The following is an 18,145-nucleotide window of genomic DNA, read 5'->3' as shown; positions in this document are numbered from 1 at the left end:
GTCCTCTCAAGTTGAGCTGTCCTCTCAAGTTGAGCTGTCCTCTCAAGTTGAGGTGTCCTCTCAAATTGAGCTGTCCTCTACAGTTCTGCTGTCCTCTACAGTTCTGCTGTCCTCTACAGTTGGACTGTCCTCTCAAGTTGAGCTGTCCTCTCAGGTTGAGGTGTCCTCTCAGCTTGAGATTTCCTCTCAAGTTGAGCTGTACACTCAAGTTGAGCTACCCTCTCAAGTTGAGCTGCCCTATCAAGTTGAGCTGCCCTCTCAAGTTGAGCTGCCCTCTGAAGTTGAGCTGCCCTTTTAAGTTGAGCTCTCCTCTTAAGTTGAGCTGTCCTCTCAAGTTGAGCTATCCTCTCAAGATGAGCTGTCCTCTCTAGTTGAGCTGTCCTCTCAAGTTGAGCTGTACACTCAAGTTGAGCTGCCCTCTCAAGTTGAGCTGCCCTCTCAAGTTGAGCTGCATTCTCAAGTTGAGCTGCCCTCTGAAGTTGAGCTGCCCTTTTAAGTTGAGCTGTCCTCTTAAGTTGTGCTGTCCTCTCTAGTTGAGCTGTCCTCTCAAGTTGAGCTGTCCTCTCAAGTTGAGCTGCCCTATCAAGTTGAGCTGCCCTCTCAAGTTGAGCTGCCCTCTGAAGTTGAGCTGCCCTTTTAAGTTGAGCTGTCCTCTCAAGTTGAGCTGCCTCTCAAGATGAGATTTCCTCTCAAGTTGAGCTTTACACTCAAGTTGAGCTGCCCTCTCAAGTTGAGCTGCATTCTCAAGTTGAGCTGCCCTCTCAAGTTGAGCTGCCCTCTGAAGTTGAGCTGCCCTTTTAAGTTGACCTGTCCTCTCAAGTTGAGCTGCTCTCGCAACCTGTGCTGTCCTCGCAAGCCGTGCTGTCCTCGCAAGCCGTGCTGTCGTCGCAATCCGTGCTGTCCTCGCAAGCCGTGCTGTCCTTGCAAGCTTTGCTGTCAGTGCAAGCTTTGCTGTCGGCGCAAGCTGTGGTGTCCGCCCAAGTTGTGCTGTCCTCGCAAGTTGTGCTGTCCTCTCAAGTTGTGCTGTCCTCTCAAATTGAGCTGTCCTCTCAAGTTGAGCTGCCCTCTCAAGTTGAGCTGCCCTCTCAAGCTGAGCTGCCCTCTGAAATTGAGCTGCCCTCTGAAGTTGAGCTGCCCTCTCAAGTTGAGCTGCCCTCTCAAGTTGAGCTGTCCTCTCAAGTTGAGCTGTCCTCTCAAGTTGAGCTGTCCTCTAAAGTTGAGCTGTCCTCTCTAGTTGAGCTGTCCTCTCAGGTTGAGCTTTCCTCTCAGGTTGAGCTGTCCTCTCAAGTTGAGCTGTCCTCGCAATCTGTGCTGTCCCCGGAAGGTGTGCTGTCCCCGCAAGCTGTGCTGTCCCCGCAAGCTGTGCTGTCCCCGCAACCTGTGTTGTCCTCGCAAGCTGTGCTGTCCCTGCAAGCTGTGCTGCTCTCTCAAGCTGTGCTGTCCTCGCAAGCCGTGCTGTCCTCGCAAGCCGTGCTGTCGTCGCAATCCGTGCTGTCATAGCAAGCCGTGCTGTCCGTGCAAGCTTTGCTGTCGGTGCAAGCTTTGCTGTCGGTGCAAGCTGTGCTGTCCGCACAAGTTGTGCTGTCCTCGCAAGTTGTGCTGTCCTCTCAAGTTGAGCTGTCCTCTCTAGTTGAGCTGTCCTCTCTAGTTGAGCTGTCCTCTCAAGTTGAGCTGTCCTCTCAAGTTGAGCTGTCCTCTCAAGTTGAGCTGTCATCTCAGGTTGAGCTGTCCTCTCAAGTTGAGCTGTCCTCTCAAGTTGAGCTGTCCTCTCAAGTTGAGCTGTCCTCTAAAGTTAAGCTGTCCTCTCAAGTTGAGCTGTCTTCTCTAGTTGATTTGTCCTCTCTAGTTGAGCTGTCCTCTCTAGTTGAGCTGTCTTCCCTAGTTGAGCTGTCCTCTCTAGTTGAGCTGTCCTCTCTAGTTGAGCTGTCCTCTACTGTTGAGCTGTCCTCTACAGTTGGACTGTCCTCTCAAGTTGAGCTGTCCTCTCAGGTTGAGGTGTCCTCTCAGGTTGAGATTTTCTCTCAAGTTGAGCTGTACACTCAAGTTGAGCTGCCCTCTCAAGTTGAGCTGCCCTCTCAAGTTGAGCTGCCCTCTCAAGTTGAGCTGCCTTCTCGTTGAGCTGCCCTCTCAAGTTGAGCTGCCCTCTCAAGTTGAGCTGCCCTCTCAAGTTGAGCTGCCCTCTCAAGTTGAGCTGTCCTCTGATGTTGATCCGTCCTCTCAAGTTGAGCTGTCCTCTCAAGATGAGCTGCCCTCTCTAGTTGTGCTGTCCTCTCTAGTTGAGCTGTCCACTCAAGTTGAGCTGTCCTCTCATGTTGAGCTGTCCTCAAAAGTTAAGCTGTCCTCTCAAGTTGAGCTGTCCTTTCAAGTTGAGATGTCATCTCAAGTTGACCTCTCCTTCAAGTTGAGCTGTCCTCTGATGTTGAGCTGTCCTCTCTAGATGAGCTGTCCTCTCTAGATGAGCTGTCCTCTCAAGTTGAGCTGTCCTCTCAAGTTGAGCTGCCCTCTCAAGTTGAGCTGTCCTCTCAAGTTAAGCTGTCCTCTGAAGTTGAGCTGTCCTCTGAAGTTCAGCTGTCCTCTTAAGTTGAGCTATCCTCGCATGCTGTGCTCTCCTCGCAAGCTGTGTTGTCCTCGCAAGCCGTGCTGTCCTTGCAAGCCATGCTGTCCTCGCAAGCTGTGCTGTCCTCGCAAGTCGTGCTGTCCTCGCAAGCCGTGCTGTCCTCACAAGCTTTGCTGTCCTCGCAAGCTTTGCTGTCCTCGCAAGTTGTGCTGTCCTCGCAAGTTGTGCTGTCCTCTCAAGTTGAGCTGTCCTCTAAAGTTGAGCTGTCCTCTGTAGCTGAGTTGTCCTCTCAGGTTGAGCTTTCCTCTCAGGTTGAGCTGTCCTCCCAAGTTGAGATGTCCTCGCAATCTGTGCTGTCCCCGCAAGGTGTGCTGTCCCCGCAAGCTGTGCTGTCCCCACAAGCTGTGCTGACCCCGCAAGCTGTGCCGTCCCCGCAAGCTGTGCCGTCCCCGCAAGCTGTGCTGTCCCCGCCAGCTGTGCTGTCCCCACAAGCTGTGCTGTCCTCGCAAGCTGTGCTGTCCCTGCAAGCTGTGCTGCTCTCGCAAGCTGTGCTGTCCTCGCAAGCTGTGCTGTCCTCGCAGGCTGTGGTTTTCTCTCAAGCTGTGCTGTCCTAGAAAGCCGTGCTGTCCTGGCAAGCTGTGCTGTCCTCGCAAGCTTTGCTGTCCTCGCAAGTTGTGCTGTCCTCGCAAGTTGTGCTTTCCTCTCAAGTAGTGCTGTCCTCTCAAGTTGAGCTGCCCTCTCAAGTTGAGCTGTCATCTCAAGTTAAGCTGTCCTCTCAGGTTGAGCTGTCTTCTCAAGTTGAGCTGTCCTCTCAAGTTGAGCTGTCCTCTCAAGTTGTGCTGTCCTTTCAAGTTGAGCTGTCCACTCAAGATGAGCTGTCCTCTCAAGTTGAGCTGTCCTCTCAAGTTGAGCTGTCCTCTCAGGTTGAGGTGTCCTCTCAGGTTGAGATTTCCTCTCAAGTTGAGCTGTACACTCAAGTTGAGCTGCCCTCTCAAGTTGAGCTGCCCTCTCAAAATGAGCTGCCCTCTCAAGTTGAGCTGCCCTCTCAAGTTGAGCTGCCCTCTCAAGTTGAGCTGCCCTCTCAAGTTGAGCTGCCCTCTCAAGTTGAGATGTCCTCTCAAGTTGACCTCTCCTTCAAGTTGAGCTGTCCTCTGATGTTGAGCTGTCCTCTCTAGATGAGCTGTCCTCTCTAGATGAGCTGTCCTCTCAAGTTGAGCTGTCCTATCAAGTTGAGCTGTCCTCTCAAGTTGAGCTGTCCTCACAAGCCGTGCTGTCCTCGCAAGTTGTGCTGTCATCGCAAGCTGTGCTGTCCTCAAAAGCTGTGCTGTCCTCGCAAGCTGTGCTGTCCTCGCAAGCTGTGCTCTCCTCGCAAGCTGTGCTGTCCTCGCAAGCTGTGCTGTCCTTGCAAGCCATGCTGTCCTCGCAAGCGGTGCTGTCCTTGCAAGCCATGCTGTCCTCGGAAGCCGTGCTGTCCACGCAAGCCGTGCTGTCCACGCAAGCCTTGCTGTCCTCCCAAGCCGTGCTGTCCTCACAAGCTTTGCTGTCCTCACAAGCTTTGCTGTCCTCGCAAGCTCTCCTGTCCTCGCAAGTTGTGCTGTCCTCTCAAGTTGTGCTGTCCTCTCAGGTTGAGGTGTCCTCTCAGGTTGAGATTTCCTCTCAAGTTGAGCTGTACACTCAAGTTGAGCTGCCCTCTCAAGTTGAGCTGCCCTCTCAAGTTGAGCTGCCCTCTGAAGCTGAGCTGAGCTCTCAAGTTGAGCTGTCCTCTGAAGTTGAGCTGTCCTCTCAAGTTGAGCTGTCCTCTCAAGTTGAGCTGTCCTCTCAAGTTGAGCTGTCCTCGCAAGCTGTGATGTCCTTGCAAGCTGTGCCGTCCTCGCAAGCTGTGCCGTCCTCGCAAGCTGAGCCGTCCTCGCAAGCTGTGCTGTCCTCGCAAGCTGTCCTGTCCTCACAAGCTATGCTGTCCTCGCAAGCTGTGCTGTCCTCGCAAGCTGTGATGTCCTCGCAAGCCGTGCTGTCCTCGCAAGCTGTGCTGTCCTCGCAAGTCGTGCTGTCCTCCCAAGCAGTGCTGTCCTCGCAACCTGTGCGGTCCTCGCAACCTGTGCTGTCCTCGCAAGCTGTGCTGTCCTCGCAAGCTGTCCTGTCCTCGCAAGCTGTGCTGTCCTCGCAAGCTGTGCTGTCCTCGCAAGCTGTGCTGTCCTGGCAAGCTGTGCTGTCCTCGCTAGCTGTGCTGTCCTCGCAAGCTGTGCTGTCCTCACAAGCTGTGCTGTCCTCGCAAGCTGTACTGTCCTCGCAAGCTGTGCTGTCATCGCAAGCCTTGCTGTCCTCGCAAGCCGTGCTGTCCTCGCCAGCCGTGCTGTCTTCGCAAGCTTTGCTGTCCTCGCATGTTGTGCTTTCCTCTCAAGTAGTGCTGTCCTCTCAAGTTGGGCTGTCCTCTCAAGTTGAGCTGTCCTCTCAAGTTGAGCTGCCCTCTCAAGTTGAGCTGTCCTCTCAAGTTGTGCTGTCCTCTCAGGTTGTGCTGTCCTCTCAAGTTGAGCTGTCCTCTCAAGTTGAGCTGTCCTCTCAAGTTGAGCTGTCCTCTCAAGTTGAGCTGTCCTCTCAAGTTGAGCTGTCCTCTCAAGTTGAGCTGTCCTCTCAAGTTGAGCTGTCCTCTCTAGTTGAGCTGTCCTCTCAAGTTGAGCTGTCCTCTCAAGTTGAGCTGTCCTATCATGTTGAGCTGACCTCTCTAGTTGAGCTGTCATCTCTAGTTGAGCTGTCCTCTCAAGTTGAGCTGTCCTCTCAAGTTGACCTGTCCTCTAAAGTTGAGCTGTCTTCTCTAGATGAGCTGTCCTCTCTAGATGAGCTGTCCTCTCAAGTTCAATTGTCCTCTCAAGTTGAGCTGTCCTCTCAAGTTGAGCTGTCCTCTCAAGTTGAGCTGTCCTCTCAAGTTGAGCTGTCCTCGCAAGCTGTGCTGTCCTCGCAAGCTGTGCTGTCTTCGCAAGCTGTGCTGTCCTCGCAAGCCGTGCTGTCCTCGCAAGCCGTACTGTCCTCGCGAGATGTGCTGTCCTCACATACCGTGCTGTCCTCGCGAGCCGTGGTGTCCTCGCAAGCCGTGCTGTCCTCGCAAGCCGTGTTGTCCTCGCGAGGCGTGCTGTCCTCGCGAGCCGTGCTGTCCTTGCAAGCCGTGCTCTCCTCGCGAGCTTTGCTGTCCTCGCGAGCTTTGCTGTCCTCGCGAGCTTTGCTGTCCTCGCGACCTTTGCTGTCCTCGCAAGTTTTGCAGTCCTCGCAAGTTGTGCTGTCCTCTCAAGTTGAGCTGTCCTCTCAAGTTGAGCTGTCCTCGAAAGTTGAGCTGCCCTCTCAAGTTGAGCTGCCCTCTCAAGTTGAGCTGCCCTCTCAAGTTGAGCTGCCCTCTCAAGTTGAGCTGCCCTCTTAAGTTGAGCTGTCTTCCAAAGTTGAGCTGTCCTCTCAAGTTGAGCTGTCCTCTCAAGTAATGCTGTCCTCGCAAGCTGTGCTGTCCTCGCAAGCTGTGCTGTTCTCGCAAGCCGTGCTGTCCTCTCAAGTTGAGCTGTCCTCTCTAGTAGAGCTGTCCTCTCAACTTGAGCTGTCCTTTGAAGATGAGCTGTCCTCTAAAGTTGAGCTGTCCTCTCAAGTTGAGCTGACCTCTCAAACTGAGATGTCCTCTCAAGTTGAGCTCTCCTTCAAGTTGAGCTGTCCTCTGAAGTTGAGCTGTCCTCTCTAGATGAGCTGTCCTCTCTAGATGAGCTGTCCTCTCAAGTTGAGCTGTCCTCTCAAGTTGAGCTGTCCTCTCAAGTTGAGCTGTCCTCTCAAGTAATGCTGTCCTCGCAAGCTGTGCTGTCCTCGCAAGCCATGCTGTCCTCGCAAGCCGTGCTGTCGTCGGAAGCCGTGCTGTCCACGCAAGCCGTGCTGTCCTCGCAAGCCGTACTGTCATCGCAAGCTTTGCTGTCCTCGCAAGTTGTGCTGTCCTCGCAAGTTGTGCTGTCCTTTAAAGTTGAGCTGTCCTCTTCAGTTGGACTGTCCTCTCAAGTTGAGCTGTCCTCTCAAGTTGAGCTGTCCTCTGAAGTTGAGTTGTTCTCTCATATTGAGCTGTCCTCGCAAGCTGTGCTGTCCTCGCAAGCCGTGCTGTCCACGCAAGCCGTGCTGTCCTCGCAAGCCATGCTGTCCTCGCAAGCTGTGCTGTCCTCGCAAGCTTTGCTGTCCTCGAAAGTTGTGCTTTCCTCTCAAGTAGTGGTGTCCTCTCAAGTTGAGCAGTCCTGTTAAGCTGAGCTGCCCTCTCATGTTGAACTGCCCTCTCAAGTTGAGCTGTCCTCTCAAGTTGAGCTGTCCTCTCAAGTTGAGCTGTCCTCTCAAGTTGTGCTGTCCTCTCAAGTTGTGCTGTCCTCTCAAGTTGAGCTGTCCTCTCAAGTTGAGCTTTCCTCTCAAGTTGAGCTGTCCTCTCAAGTTGAGCTGTCCACTCAAGTTGAGCTGTCCTCTCAAGTTGAGCTGTCCTCTAAAGTTGAGCTGTCCTCTCAAGTTGAGCTGTCCTCTCACGTTGAGCTGTCCTCTCAAGTGGAGCTGTCCTCGTAAGCTGTGTTGTCCTCGCAAGCCTCGCTGGCCTCGCAAGCTGTTCTGTCCTCGCAAGCTGTGCTGTCCTCACAAGCCGTGCTGTCCTCGCAAGCCGTGCTGTCCTCGCAAGCCTTGCTGTCCTCGAAAGCTTTGCTGTCCTCGCAAGCTTTGCTGTCCTCGCAAGTTGTGCTGTCCTCGCAAGTTGTGCTGTCCTCACAAGTTGTGCTGTTGTCCCAAGTTGAGCTGTCCTCTCAAGTTGAGCTGTCCCCTCAAGTTGAGCTGTCCCCTCAAGGTCAGCTGATTTTGTAAGTCATACTGCTTTTACAAGGTGTGCTGCGTATGCAAGTCGTGCTGTGTTGCCATGACATGCTGTCTTGGCAAGACATGCTGTCTTCGCAAGGTGTGCCATCTTTGCAAGTCGTGCTGTCTACACATGGTGTGCTATCTTCACACAGTGTACTGCCTTTGGAAATCGTACTGTCTTTGCTGTCTTGGAAAGGCGGCAGGCAGCACACACTGTAAAGGCAATATGCACTATAAAACAAGCACACAATGGAATGGCAGCACAAGCTGCAAAGGCAGCACATGCTGCAATGGCTGCATATGCTATAAAGGCTGCATATGCTACAAAGACTGCACACCATGTAAAGGGTGCAAACGCTGCAACAGCAGCACATGCTGCAATGGCAGCACACACTACAAAGGCAGCACATGCTACAAAGGCGGCACACAATACTAGGCAGCACACACTGCAAAGGCAGCCCATGCTGAAAAAGGCAGCACAAACTGAAAATTCAGCACATATCGGAAAGGCGTCACACAATGGCAAGGTACTGCACACTGAAACCCAGCATGCACTGGGAAGCAAGCATACAATGAAATAACAACACACTGTAAAGTGTCACAATGTGGATAGGCAGCACACACTGAAAGGCCGGAAACACTAGAAAAGCAGAAGACAAAGGAAAGGCACCATGCATGGCAAAGGCAGCCTGCACTTTAAATGCAGCACACGCTGCAAAGGTAGTAGGCACTGCAAAGAAAACATGCACTGCAAAGGCAGGACACACTGCAAAGGCAGCAGGCCCTGCAAACACTGCACATGCTGTGAAGCACATGATGATAAGGCAGCACCTGGTGCAATGGCAGTACACACAGCATAGCCAGCACTCGCTGAAAAGGCAGCATACATTGGGAATTCAGCAAATGCTGCAAAGGCAGCATGCACCTCCCTCTATAACAGCACATGCCTCTATAGCCACACTCGCTGCTATGGCAGCATGTGGTCCTATGGCAGCACATGTGGTAATGTCAGCATGCGCTACATTGGCAGGATATGCAGGAAAGGTAGCACATGCTGGAAAGGTAATACACACTGCAAAGGCAGCACATGCTTGCACATACATCGGAAAGCAATATACACTTGAAAGGCCGCACACACAGCAAATCACACACACTGGGAAGGCAGCTCACCATGGAAAGGCAGCATACTCTGGAAAGCCAGCATACCCCAGAAAGGCAGCACACCCTGGAAAGGCAGCACAACCTGGAAAGGCAGCACACCCTGGAAGGGCAACACACCCTAGAAAGGCAGCACACCCTGGATATGCATCACAACCTGGATATGCAGCGCGCACTATAAAGGCAGCACACTTTGGATATGCAACACACACTATAAAGGCAGCAGACACTGGAATGCATCACAAACTGGACAGGCAGCACTCACTGGAGATGCAGCACACACTGGAAAGGCAGCACTCAATGGAAATGCATCACAAACTGGATAGGCAGCAGTCACTAGAAAAGCGGTGCACACTAGAAATCCACACACAATGGTAGGCAGCACAAATTGGAAAGGAGCACATGCTGCAACGGCAGAACACGCTGCAATAGCAGCACACACTGCTGTGGCAGCAGCACGCTGCAATGGCAGAACATACTGCCATGACAGCACATGTTGCAAAGGTAGCACATATTAGAAAGGCAACACACATTGGAAAGTCACCTCATATTTTAAAGACAGCACACATTGGGAAGGCAGCACATATTGGGAAGGCAGCACACATCGGAAAGGAAGCACACATTTAATATGCAGCAACACTGGAGAAGCACACATAGTGGAAAGCACCACGCTGGAGTCCGCAGCTCGTGGTCGTGCGGTAGCGTTCTCATTTCCCACGCTCGGGTTCGATTCCTGGCGGGGTCAGGGATTTTCTCTGCCTCGTGATGACTGGGTGTTGTGTGCTGTCCTTAGGTTAGTTAGGTTTAAGTAGTTCTAAGTTCTAGGGGCTGATGACCATAGATGTTAAGTCCCATAGTGCTCAGAGCCATTTTGAACCACACTGGAAAGGCACCACACACTAGAAAGGCACCACGTACTGAAAAGGCATCACACACTGGTAAGGCTGCAGTCGCAGCGTGTGCTGCCTCACATTGTGTGTGGTTTTCAAGTGATGTGGCTCCGCAGTGTGTTCTGCGTTTCCAGTGAGTGTTGCCTATCCAGTTTGTGATGCCTTACCAATGTCTGCGCCTTTCCACTGTGTTCTTCCTTTCCAGTATATGCTGCTTTTCCAGTTTGTGCTGCCTTTCCAGTGTGTTTCAGGCTTCTCAATGTGTGCTGCCTTTGCAGCATGTGCTGCCTTTGCAGCATGTGCTTCCTTTGCTGCATGTGCCTCTTTGCAGTCTGTGCTGCATTTGAACATGTGTTGCATTTTCATTGTGTGCCGCCTTTGCAGCATGTGCTGCTTTTGCAGGGTATGCAGCCTTTACAAGGTGTGCATCCTTCATAAAATTTGTAGTATTTGCAATGCTTGCAGTGATTTCAAGGTGTGCAGCATTCGCAATCTGTGCAGCTTTCACAAGGTATGCTGCCTTAGCAAAGTGTGCTATGTTCACAATGTGTGCTGCCTTTGCAATGTTTGCAGCCTTCACAAGTGATTCTGTCTTCGCAATGTGGTTCAAATGGCTCTGAGCACTATGGGACTTAACATCTGAGGTCATCAGTCACCTAGAACTTCGAACTACTGAAACCTAACCAACCTAAGGACATCACACACATCCATGCCCGAGGCAGGATTCGAACCAGCGACCATAGCAGTTGCGCAGGTCCTGACTGAAGCGCCTAGAACCTGTCGGCCACCGCGGCCGGCTTATTCACAATGTGTGCTGCCTTCATACGGTATGCTGCATTTATACAGTGCACTGGCTTCACAAGGTGTGCTGCCTTCACAAGTTGGCCCTCCTTCACAATATGTACTGCCTTTGCAGTGTCTTATTTCTTCACATGGTCTTCTTCCTTTGCATGCTGTGCTACCTTCGCAAGGTTTGCTACTTTCGAGAGGTTGACTGCCTTCACCAGATATGCAGCTTCCGCAAGGTAACCTTGCAAAGGCAGCACATATTGTGAAGGCAACACACCTAGCTAATGCAGCATTTCTTGTGAAGCAGCACTCCTTGAGAAGCCAGCACATTTTGTGAAGGTAGCACATCTTCTGATAGTAGAGGCAGAAAACCTTGCGAAGGTTACACACTGTGTCAAGGCAGAACAGCTTGCAAAGGCAGCACACCTCACGAAAGTAGCACACCTTGCGAAGACAGGACAGAATGCAATGGCACAAAATCTTGCAAAGGAGAACACCTTGCAAAGAACAACTGCCTTGCAAAGGCAGCACACCTTGTGGAGGCTGCACACATTGCAAATGCAGGACACCTTGCAAAGACAGCACATTTCCTAAATACAGCCCTCCTCCAAAGGACAGCACATATCCCAAAGGCAGCACACCTTCTGGAGACAGTTTACTTTCGTGCATATTGTCCACAAACTGAGGAAAGAAATATAGGATGTGAAGTTACCTTCCCAGTCCTGCATATTTTTGCGGGAACGGTCGCAGCATTCGGCATCTGGCAGTAGGTGTGCAGGGTTGAGGTTCCGTCCGTCATGACTTCTGGTGTGGTGGGCGCCCTGTCGCTCCACATCAGCTGTGCACGCGAGTGCAGCGTGCTCAGTGCAGCTGCTGCGCCACACTTCTGTGTGCAGCACGTTGGTCTCTGTTCCACAGGTGTAGCCTGTACGAGCGACCTTCCAAGCAGTTAATAATTAATGTAAACCCAGCCATGTCGCTGTTTTATGCTCTACGTGTTAATTTAATGGTACTCTTGTCTTACGTTTTATAATTCAATAGAAGAGTTCCTATTAGGAGATTGACCTCTTGGACGTAGAATGCCTTTCATATCTTCTGCCAAAATGATATTACCTTAATGAAATCTGAAGAGAGGGACAATTTTGTAATTAAAGGAACTCTGCTCGTTTACGTAGTTTACTGCTACCAGGTTGAACATATATATTAAATAGCCAGGTGTTGTAAACAGTACAAGCTACAACTGTATTACATGTGAGTTTTCAACGTGATCCACTATTATGCCCTCTTTCGCGAGTATCACGGTCTCTAATTCATCTCCAGTTCCAGCATTAATTACAGCGCTATATCCCAATACAACGTGTAGTGCAGTATCCTTTACTTCTGTAACTAGAATAATATCAATGTTTGGCTCATACATAAAGTCTTTCAAGGTACTTGCTTTTAGGGAGCTCCCTGTGCTGTTTATGGATTCATAATGTATCACATTTCATAAATTCAACTCTTTCATCGCATGCAGTCAGTATGAAAGCTATGGATAAGTGTCACATACGTATCTACCTCTGTCGCTTCGTTTGGATGAGGTAACCATTCCCGTCCCCCCTTGCAATCTTAGTAAGCATGCAGCGAAAATCGTGCACAGACACACATGTGAAACTCTTAAATTGACCGAATCAGTTCGATAGCTGTGATTCAGGGCCTAGTGTAATGCCACCATGTGTTTGAAACCTCCGCAAAGAATTCTGTTGCATGGTTCATACTGATGTCTCGATATCGCCATCGTGTAACTTACAGCAAGTATTTTATTCTTGTCGCTCACCTACATTAAGGAAAATGGGAAACATTTACCACCTTCCGATATTGTTGTCATTGTTAGTAAGCAGAATGAAAGTAGTCTCTGGTCAGGAGAAACTAAAAGCGATTATGTGTTTCCACAGACAGAGCTTAACAATTCGTATCAGTACACTGTCCCATCCAAGGGGCAGATTCGTTACTCTGTCGTATGCATATAACGAGATAACATAAAGACTTTACGTCACAGCTACTCAGTTTATGGGGCTAGGTAACCTACACACATCGACATCATTCACTTCTTCTTCGCTGAGATAGTATAAATTTCCTAAGTAAAATGACATTGCAAGTTGTTGTTGTAGTGAACATCTTCTAAATGCTTAATGCAAAGACACTATTTACACACGATCATCCTGACTGACGATGCGAGGAAGTAAATTGACTGGCTCGGTTAAGAGGTGTATATAATTTTGATTCGTTTCACAATAGATTCACGTAGAATGGTCATTTTTGAAAGTTTCGGCGAACAATACAGTTAAGACTTTGATTACGATACATGCATCACATTCTTGTAAAGCTATTGTATTAAACGTGTGCTACTTTCGATATTAATCACAATTGCAGAAAGCAGCAATGAATATGTCTCGTCTCGTTTCTCCGACCGTTTCCCGTACTGTGCGACCCACAGAGCTTTATCGCTGCATCAGCGGTCGATTGTTGCTGTTGCCGCCACGGAATGATGGCAGTTAAATTCAAATTTCCTCCAAGTATAAGGGATTCTACGATATAAATGAAAATGGAAAGAAGTAACGAAAGTGGCAACTAGCAGTCAAACTCAACGTTCCTGGTGGTTTAATGCTATGACAATTTTAAACAATAAACTACGCAGTGGAACTGAGAGCTATCACAGGAATCTGCAATATACCCTCGATGGACAAACTGATTAAAGTTTTCGTCCTTGCCACTTCTCATTTTACAGGCAACTGATTCTGACTACTTCTTATGAGCTGAACTGAGGCCATAACTCATGTCGAAGTTGTCTGTTTGTATTACTACTATCGTATCTTTCTTAGGTAAAGAACGAGCAAAATAGCAGTTTTGCGTTTAGCATGCAATCATCCAGGATACAATTTCTAGTCAGAGCATTTTCTGTTGCGGCATAGGAATGATTATGTGATTACTTCTATATGGAATTCATCTGTAACTTTATGAACTCAATATTTAGTAAGAGGGCCAACCGAATTACATACCGCACAGTGTGAATAATTGCTGCAATTTTGGTGGCAACAACAACAAACAACCAGTCAGTGCCGAGATTTGGCTGTAGAATAGTGGCAACACAGAGCTACCGTTGCAGCCGAGTGGTTCATGAAGCCTTGGCCGTGATCACAGCGGCTGAGGCGCGTCTACAGCTGTAGCAACCGCACAGCAGCCCACACTGAGGTGTGACGTCACACGGCACCCCTGTCTCGGTTGACCACCCACAACGTGTTTCGCTACATTTGATCAATTCACTATTTGCTCATACCTGAAACGTTAGTAAGTTTTTTTTGTGATCGGTATAAACAAATGAAACGTGTTGTATAATACTCCCCTACGAGGGGCATTACTATCAACAATTTTACATTCAATTTTTATCAATAGCTTATTTGCTAGTTACCCCATTTCCTCTTTCTACGCTCAATTAGCGTCAAGCAAATCACGCGTACCTTCGAAACTTGGACCTTTTTACCAGGTACATCTCTAGAAGTATTAGGTACATAACATGTCTTTGTAATTTACACGCAGAACTAATCTTTCTACGAAAAAGACAGACGTCAATCCTTATCTCTGTTTAAGATACGCGTCGGAATCTCTCCCTACTTGAAGCGGCGAACGTATGTCCGAAACTCCGCCCATAGCTCATCCCCGCATATACTGCCGATTGCAACGTGCGCGCCCAGTAGTCACTGATCAGTTACGCCATTGTAATCTGTCCAGAGTGAGCTGTTTCGCCGTCCACAGATTATTACAGAACGTGCACGGCCTTTATATCCAGTTTATGTATTTTAGACTTTCCGTTTCAATGTTTGCCAAATGACAGTCGCTCCCAGTCCGTGTTTCACGACCGCTTTCTTTGCAGTCTGCCGCCGATTGTGAACTTAGCTCCTTTTCCAGTCACATAACGTTTCTTCCAACGTTTATTCCAATGACTGATGCCTCTTGTTACTCCATGCCATGAATGGTTATCTGCATTCCGAAGAGCTAAATGAAAATTAATGCAACGTAGTCTATTATTTTAAACTGATGGAAGTAACAGTTCTTAGCGAGTAGCCTCGAACCCGATATTCAATTCAGAGTTTACCTCGGACGAGAAAAAACGTTCTGTGTAGTGTTGAAAGCTGTGACGAAAAAAGGGATCTATTTATTTCCATTCTCTACAAAGGCAGTACAAAAAAATCAACTTATCCCATACCTGTAATACAAATTTATTTGAAAGCGCTGGCCATCGCTACGGTCGTACGAAGGCAATCCAAAGTTTATTCCACACCGCCAGACTGCGTTACGCGATACTCTCTGGCGCTGTGTGCTGACGGATTTGAAATCGCAGCCGCCTGTCTCTGTGACGTGGCAGTCTTGTTCGCTCACAGTTATTTCATATTTCGTGTTAACTCCTTTCATGCTAAAAGACCGCAGCCTTCTCTCCACGCACACAAAAACAGATTTCTATTTTTTTTATTCATTTCACGAAAATGCGTGATTCCCGCCGAACCAGCGATACGGAAAGACACCTTCTATTGGCGCCTCGCGTGGCAGAAGACGTTGACTGCGAAAGGAGTTTCGGAGGACGCAGTGCAGCCGTTGGTCGACAGATGGCAGTGGGCGACTTGCAGTGTACGGCAGTGATATAAACAATAAGACGCTAAAAAGAAAGAAACAGCGCGGAAAAGAGTAACATGTCTACTGGGCATCTTGTGACACGCGGCGATCACGGACATTGTATATAATAGTGCACACGAAAATTCTGATAGCCTTTTGTTGAGAATTGTAAATATCGAAAGCGGGAGAAATGTTAAGCGTAAAAATAAAATCTTTGCTTCTCTGTGTTTCCGTTTTGTAACAGGAAAGGTATGTTAATATTTACTTTCATTGCGTGAAACAAAAAGTAAAACATTCCTTAGCAGTTCTGCGTATGTCTACCGAGTGTGTTTTTCACAAACCGATCTTTCACCACCGCTTGTGGTTCGTCATGTAAACACTATCATATCGGTTTTCGAAATGCGGTTACCGGTTACGGATTTTTTACTGTATTTTAAAGGTAAAACACACTACCACCACATTCCATCATTTTACCGTTTGTAGCACAATCATTTTATCAGAGACTAAGTAAGTATTGAACTCCTGGGAATGCGGTCAGCGCTCACGTCGGCTCATCTCTGGCATGAATGACGGTGCACGATGACAAAATCTCGCTTAAACAGCACTGCTTAAGTTACGCCTTTTTTCACATACGTGGCACATACGTCTCTGGATGACTTCCAAACGGGTCGTCCCCCCATGTTCCGCCACGTCACTCGAATACCAGCACTGGTTACACGAAATCGCCAAATAATGACATTGTATTGACTTTGAACGTATTTAATTATGCTTGCAGATCTTAGTAACGTAGAAGCCGAATGTATTTTTCTGTTGATTCTCCCTCTTCTGCAGCCCACAGAGCTTTGTCAGTGCCCCAGCCATTGATTGTTGGTGCTAGCCTTCCGCAACGTCGGCAGTTGAACTTTCTAGCTAGTAATGTCGATTTTATGAAGTAAATGAAAACGGAGGAAAATGATAATAATTGCACAACCACCAGTCAAACGTACCGTTTAGCGAAGTTATAGGCGAGCAAAGCCTTAAGCCAAAAATTACGACAATGGGGCACACATAACCGTTATTGCATAAATCCACATTCAGAGTTGGGCCTTCCACGCACAATGTCGCAAAAGTTACCGTTATGTCCAAACGAAATTACGCATCGTATTCTTCGATGAAAAATGCCACTGACTTCCAGTAATCAGTTGTGGCGTAATGTTTTCATAACACTTCAACCTCACTACAATAAACGGCTGTGAGCTCTATTACACATTCTGTCCGATGTAGAAGCACTTCAATATTTCCGAAATAGTAATTTAGGAGATACTCAAAGCTGTCTCCTTTGGTCCTCTTAATTATCACGTCAGTATTCACATATGTTATGTGAGCGTCGACCACCGGTTTGCTCACACGGAGAGATGATGATTTGTTGTCATCAAACAGCACATGTGGAAACCGAATCACAAAACTCGTCGTTCATCCGAACATGAGTTAACTATCGTGTTCGCCTCTAGAAAACAGTACTTATTGATAAAAGCGACAGTAATTTCCGTAACCGTTCTCTTTCCATAGCTAAATGTTTCGTCAACTGTTAATTGCATTCTTCTTAGTTCAAGGGTTTTCAGTTCTTCAGCAATACATAAAGTAACAGTTTCAAAGACGAGATATTTAGGAAATGCCACTAAAACAGCACTGCGCCGAAAATTCCGTTACGACTGTGGACGGAGTGTGTCGCAACGACATTCTTCTGACACACACTTCCGGCGTTCTTGGCCGGCTTAGACGTGAGTAACAAATCGAGGTTCGGATGAATGTCTCCACCGCCTATTCCTGGACCAGCTGACACCAGCCGTGCTGCCAAGCGAGGTGTCGACGTCTGCGACGCTGCTTCCCCCGTGCTTAAAACGTAAACGAGTCTTGAGACTCCTCTGTCATCTGTCGATGCTACGGCAACAGCCGCCGTGCGGCTACAAGTTGCTGCTGTACATTCTCCTCTCTGCGGCCTGTCTTTCCACACAAGTGATGGGGCTCGGTTTTACGTGAATATAAGTAACGTAACTATTTTTGCGTACTGCACCACAGCCAATATTTACAGTTACTAGTAACTGCTTTTTCGCATTACTCATCTTAAATGTATTCAGGTTTTGTAATACCTTAACTGTTTTCGTATGTGCTTGTGGTCGTCGGCAAGCAAATGCATCATTACCAGCGCAGAAAACTCATCGTCGTCAAACCGGCATCGGAGACGAATTTGCGTACCTGGAAAGGTAGCAACTTACGAGAGTTTACATGTATTCCGGAACCTACACAGCTTACTCTGTTATTGGCCACACTAAGAAAATAAAATTAGCACTCGAAAAATTCCGTCTGTTTAGGAGCTTAGGGAATGTCAAGGGCGCACTTTTTGTTTGGCTCTAGCTTTAAAACGCCATAAAAACATTTAGTCGTGTATATGTAACATTTTGCAACTGTGCACCTTACAAATTATTTTTCTCGCCTTACCCGTGTTTCTACTAGCTGACTGGTGACATGTTTTCCTTATTACAGCATTTTCCATTGCGAAGTGGGGCTGTGGGCCTTTACATATTCCGGCCACATATTAAGAGAGTATTATGATTGTCCTGATGACAATGATGATGGAAAAGAGAAAGTTGTTCTTATTGTGTCTCGTACTATCAAGAGCTTAGTGAGTATCTATGCAGTTTCTTTGCGACAGTACTTTATTATCTAAAGATCAGAGCAGGCATCTCTTGCTGATACACTATGGTGACGTCATAACATCCACACTCGTGACTCATTCATTACGAATGGCTCTGCACTGCCACATATGCTAGCTCTGTAATGGAGTGTGGCTGGCCTCACATTCTCCTCACTAAAATAATACAGTGAGTGCTCTGACACATTATGGTTTTTTGAAAAACGTAAATTCTTCGCCATTTCAAAGCGTCTCAATTTTGTTCTACTGTAAGTGTAAAACAGTTTTAAAACGTGGAAATGGCGGATATCTGTTCGACTGTGTTTTACTCTCTGGGCGATAAGCGCAAAAATACTTTTTTAAGGCATTGTCTTCGCCTCGACCAACAAATCTCCTGTCCTCTGTTGACAACATGCTGACATTGTTCCCGTCACGTCTTCCTCCTCGAAATTCTACAGTAGTCTGTTTCACATTTTTGCTATACGTTAAAAAAATACCGCATTTTTTTTTTTCTACGAAAAACGAGATTATCATTTTTATTTCTTCTTGTGAAGTGTGCCATCCGTCGCGTTTAAATGACCGACATTGCACAGT

At 48.2% G+C, this 18,145-nt stretch overlaps 2 protein-coding genes across 2 annotated transcripts; one reads left to right on the top strand and one right to left on the bottom strand.

Annotated features, from left to right (window-relative positions):
* The first annotated feature begins 353 nt into the window (after positions 1-353).
* LOC124741179 (pinin-like) lies at positions 354-2,118 on the top strand. Its single transcript, XM_047248684.1, has 3 exons — positions 354-360; positions 803-1,452; positions 1,501-2,118. Exons 1-3 carry the CDS (start codon positions 354-356, stop codon positions 2,116-2,118), a joined length of 1,275 nt encoding a protein of 424 aa, XP_047104640.1.
* A 1,191-nt stretch (positions 2,119-3,309) lies between these two features.
* LOC124741178 (seminal vesicle major clotting proteins-like) lies at positions 3,310-3,852 on the bottom strand. Its single transcript, XM_047248683.1, has one exon. The coding sequence runs from the start codon at positions 3,850-3,852 to the stop codon at positions 3,310-3,312; it is 543 nt and encodes a 180-aa protein (XP_047104639.1).
* Positions 3,853-18,145: the final 14,293 nt, after the last annotated feature.

Source organism: Schistocerca piceifrons, unplaced genomic scaffold (genome assembly GCF_021461385.2).
Source record: "Schistocerca piceifrons isolate TAMUIC-IGC-003096 unplaced genomic scaffold, iqSchPice1.1 HiC_scaffold_1881, whole genome shotgun sequence".
NCBI classification, from domain to species: domain Eukaryota; kingdom Metazoa; phylum Arthropoda; class Insecta; order Orthoptera; family Acrididae; genus Schistocerca; species Schistocerca piceifrons.
This window is presented reverse-complemented; position numbering and strand designations above follow the sequence as displayed.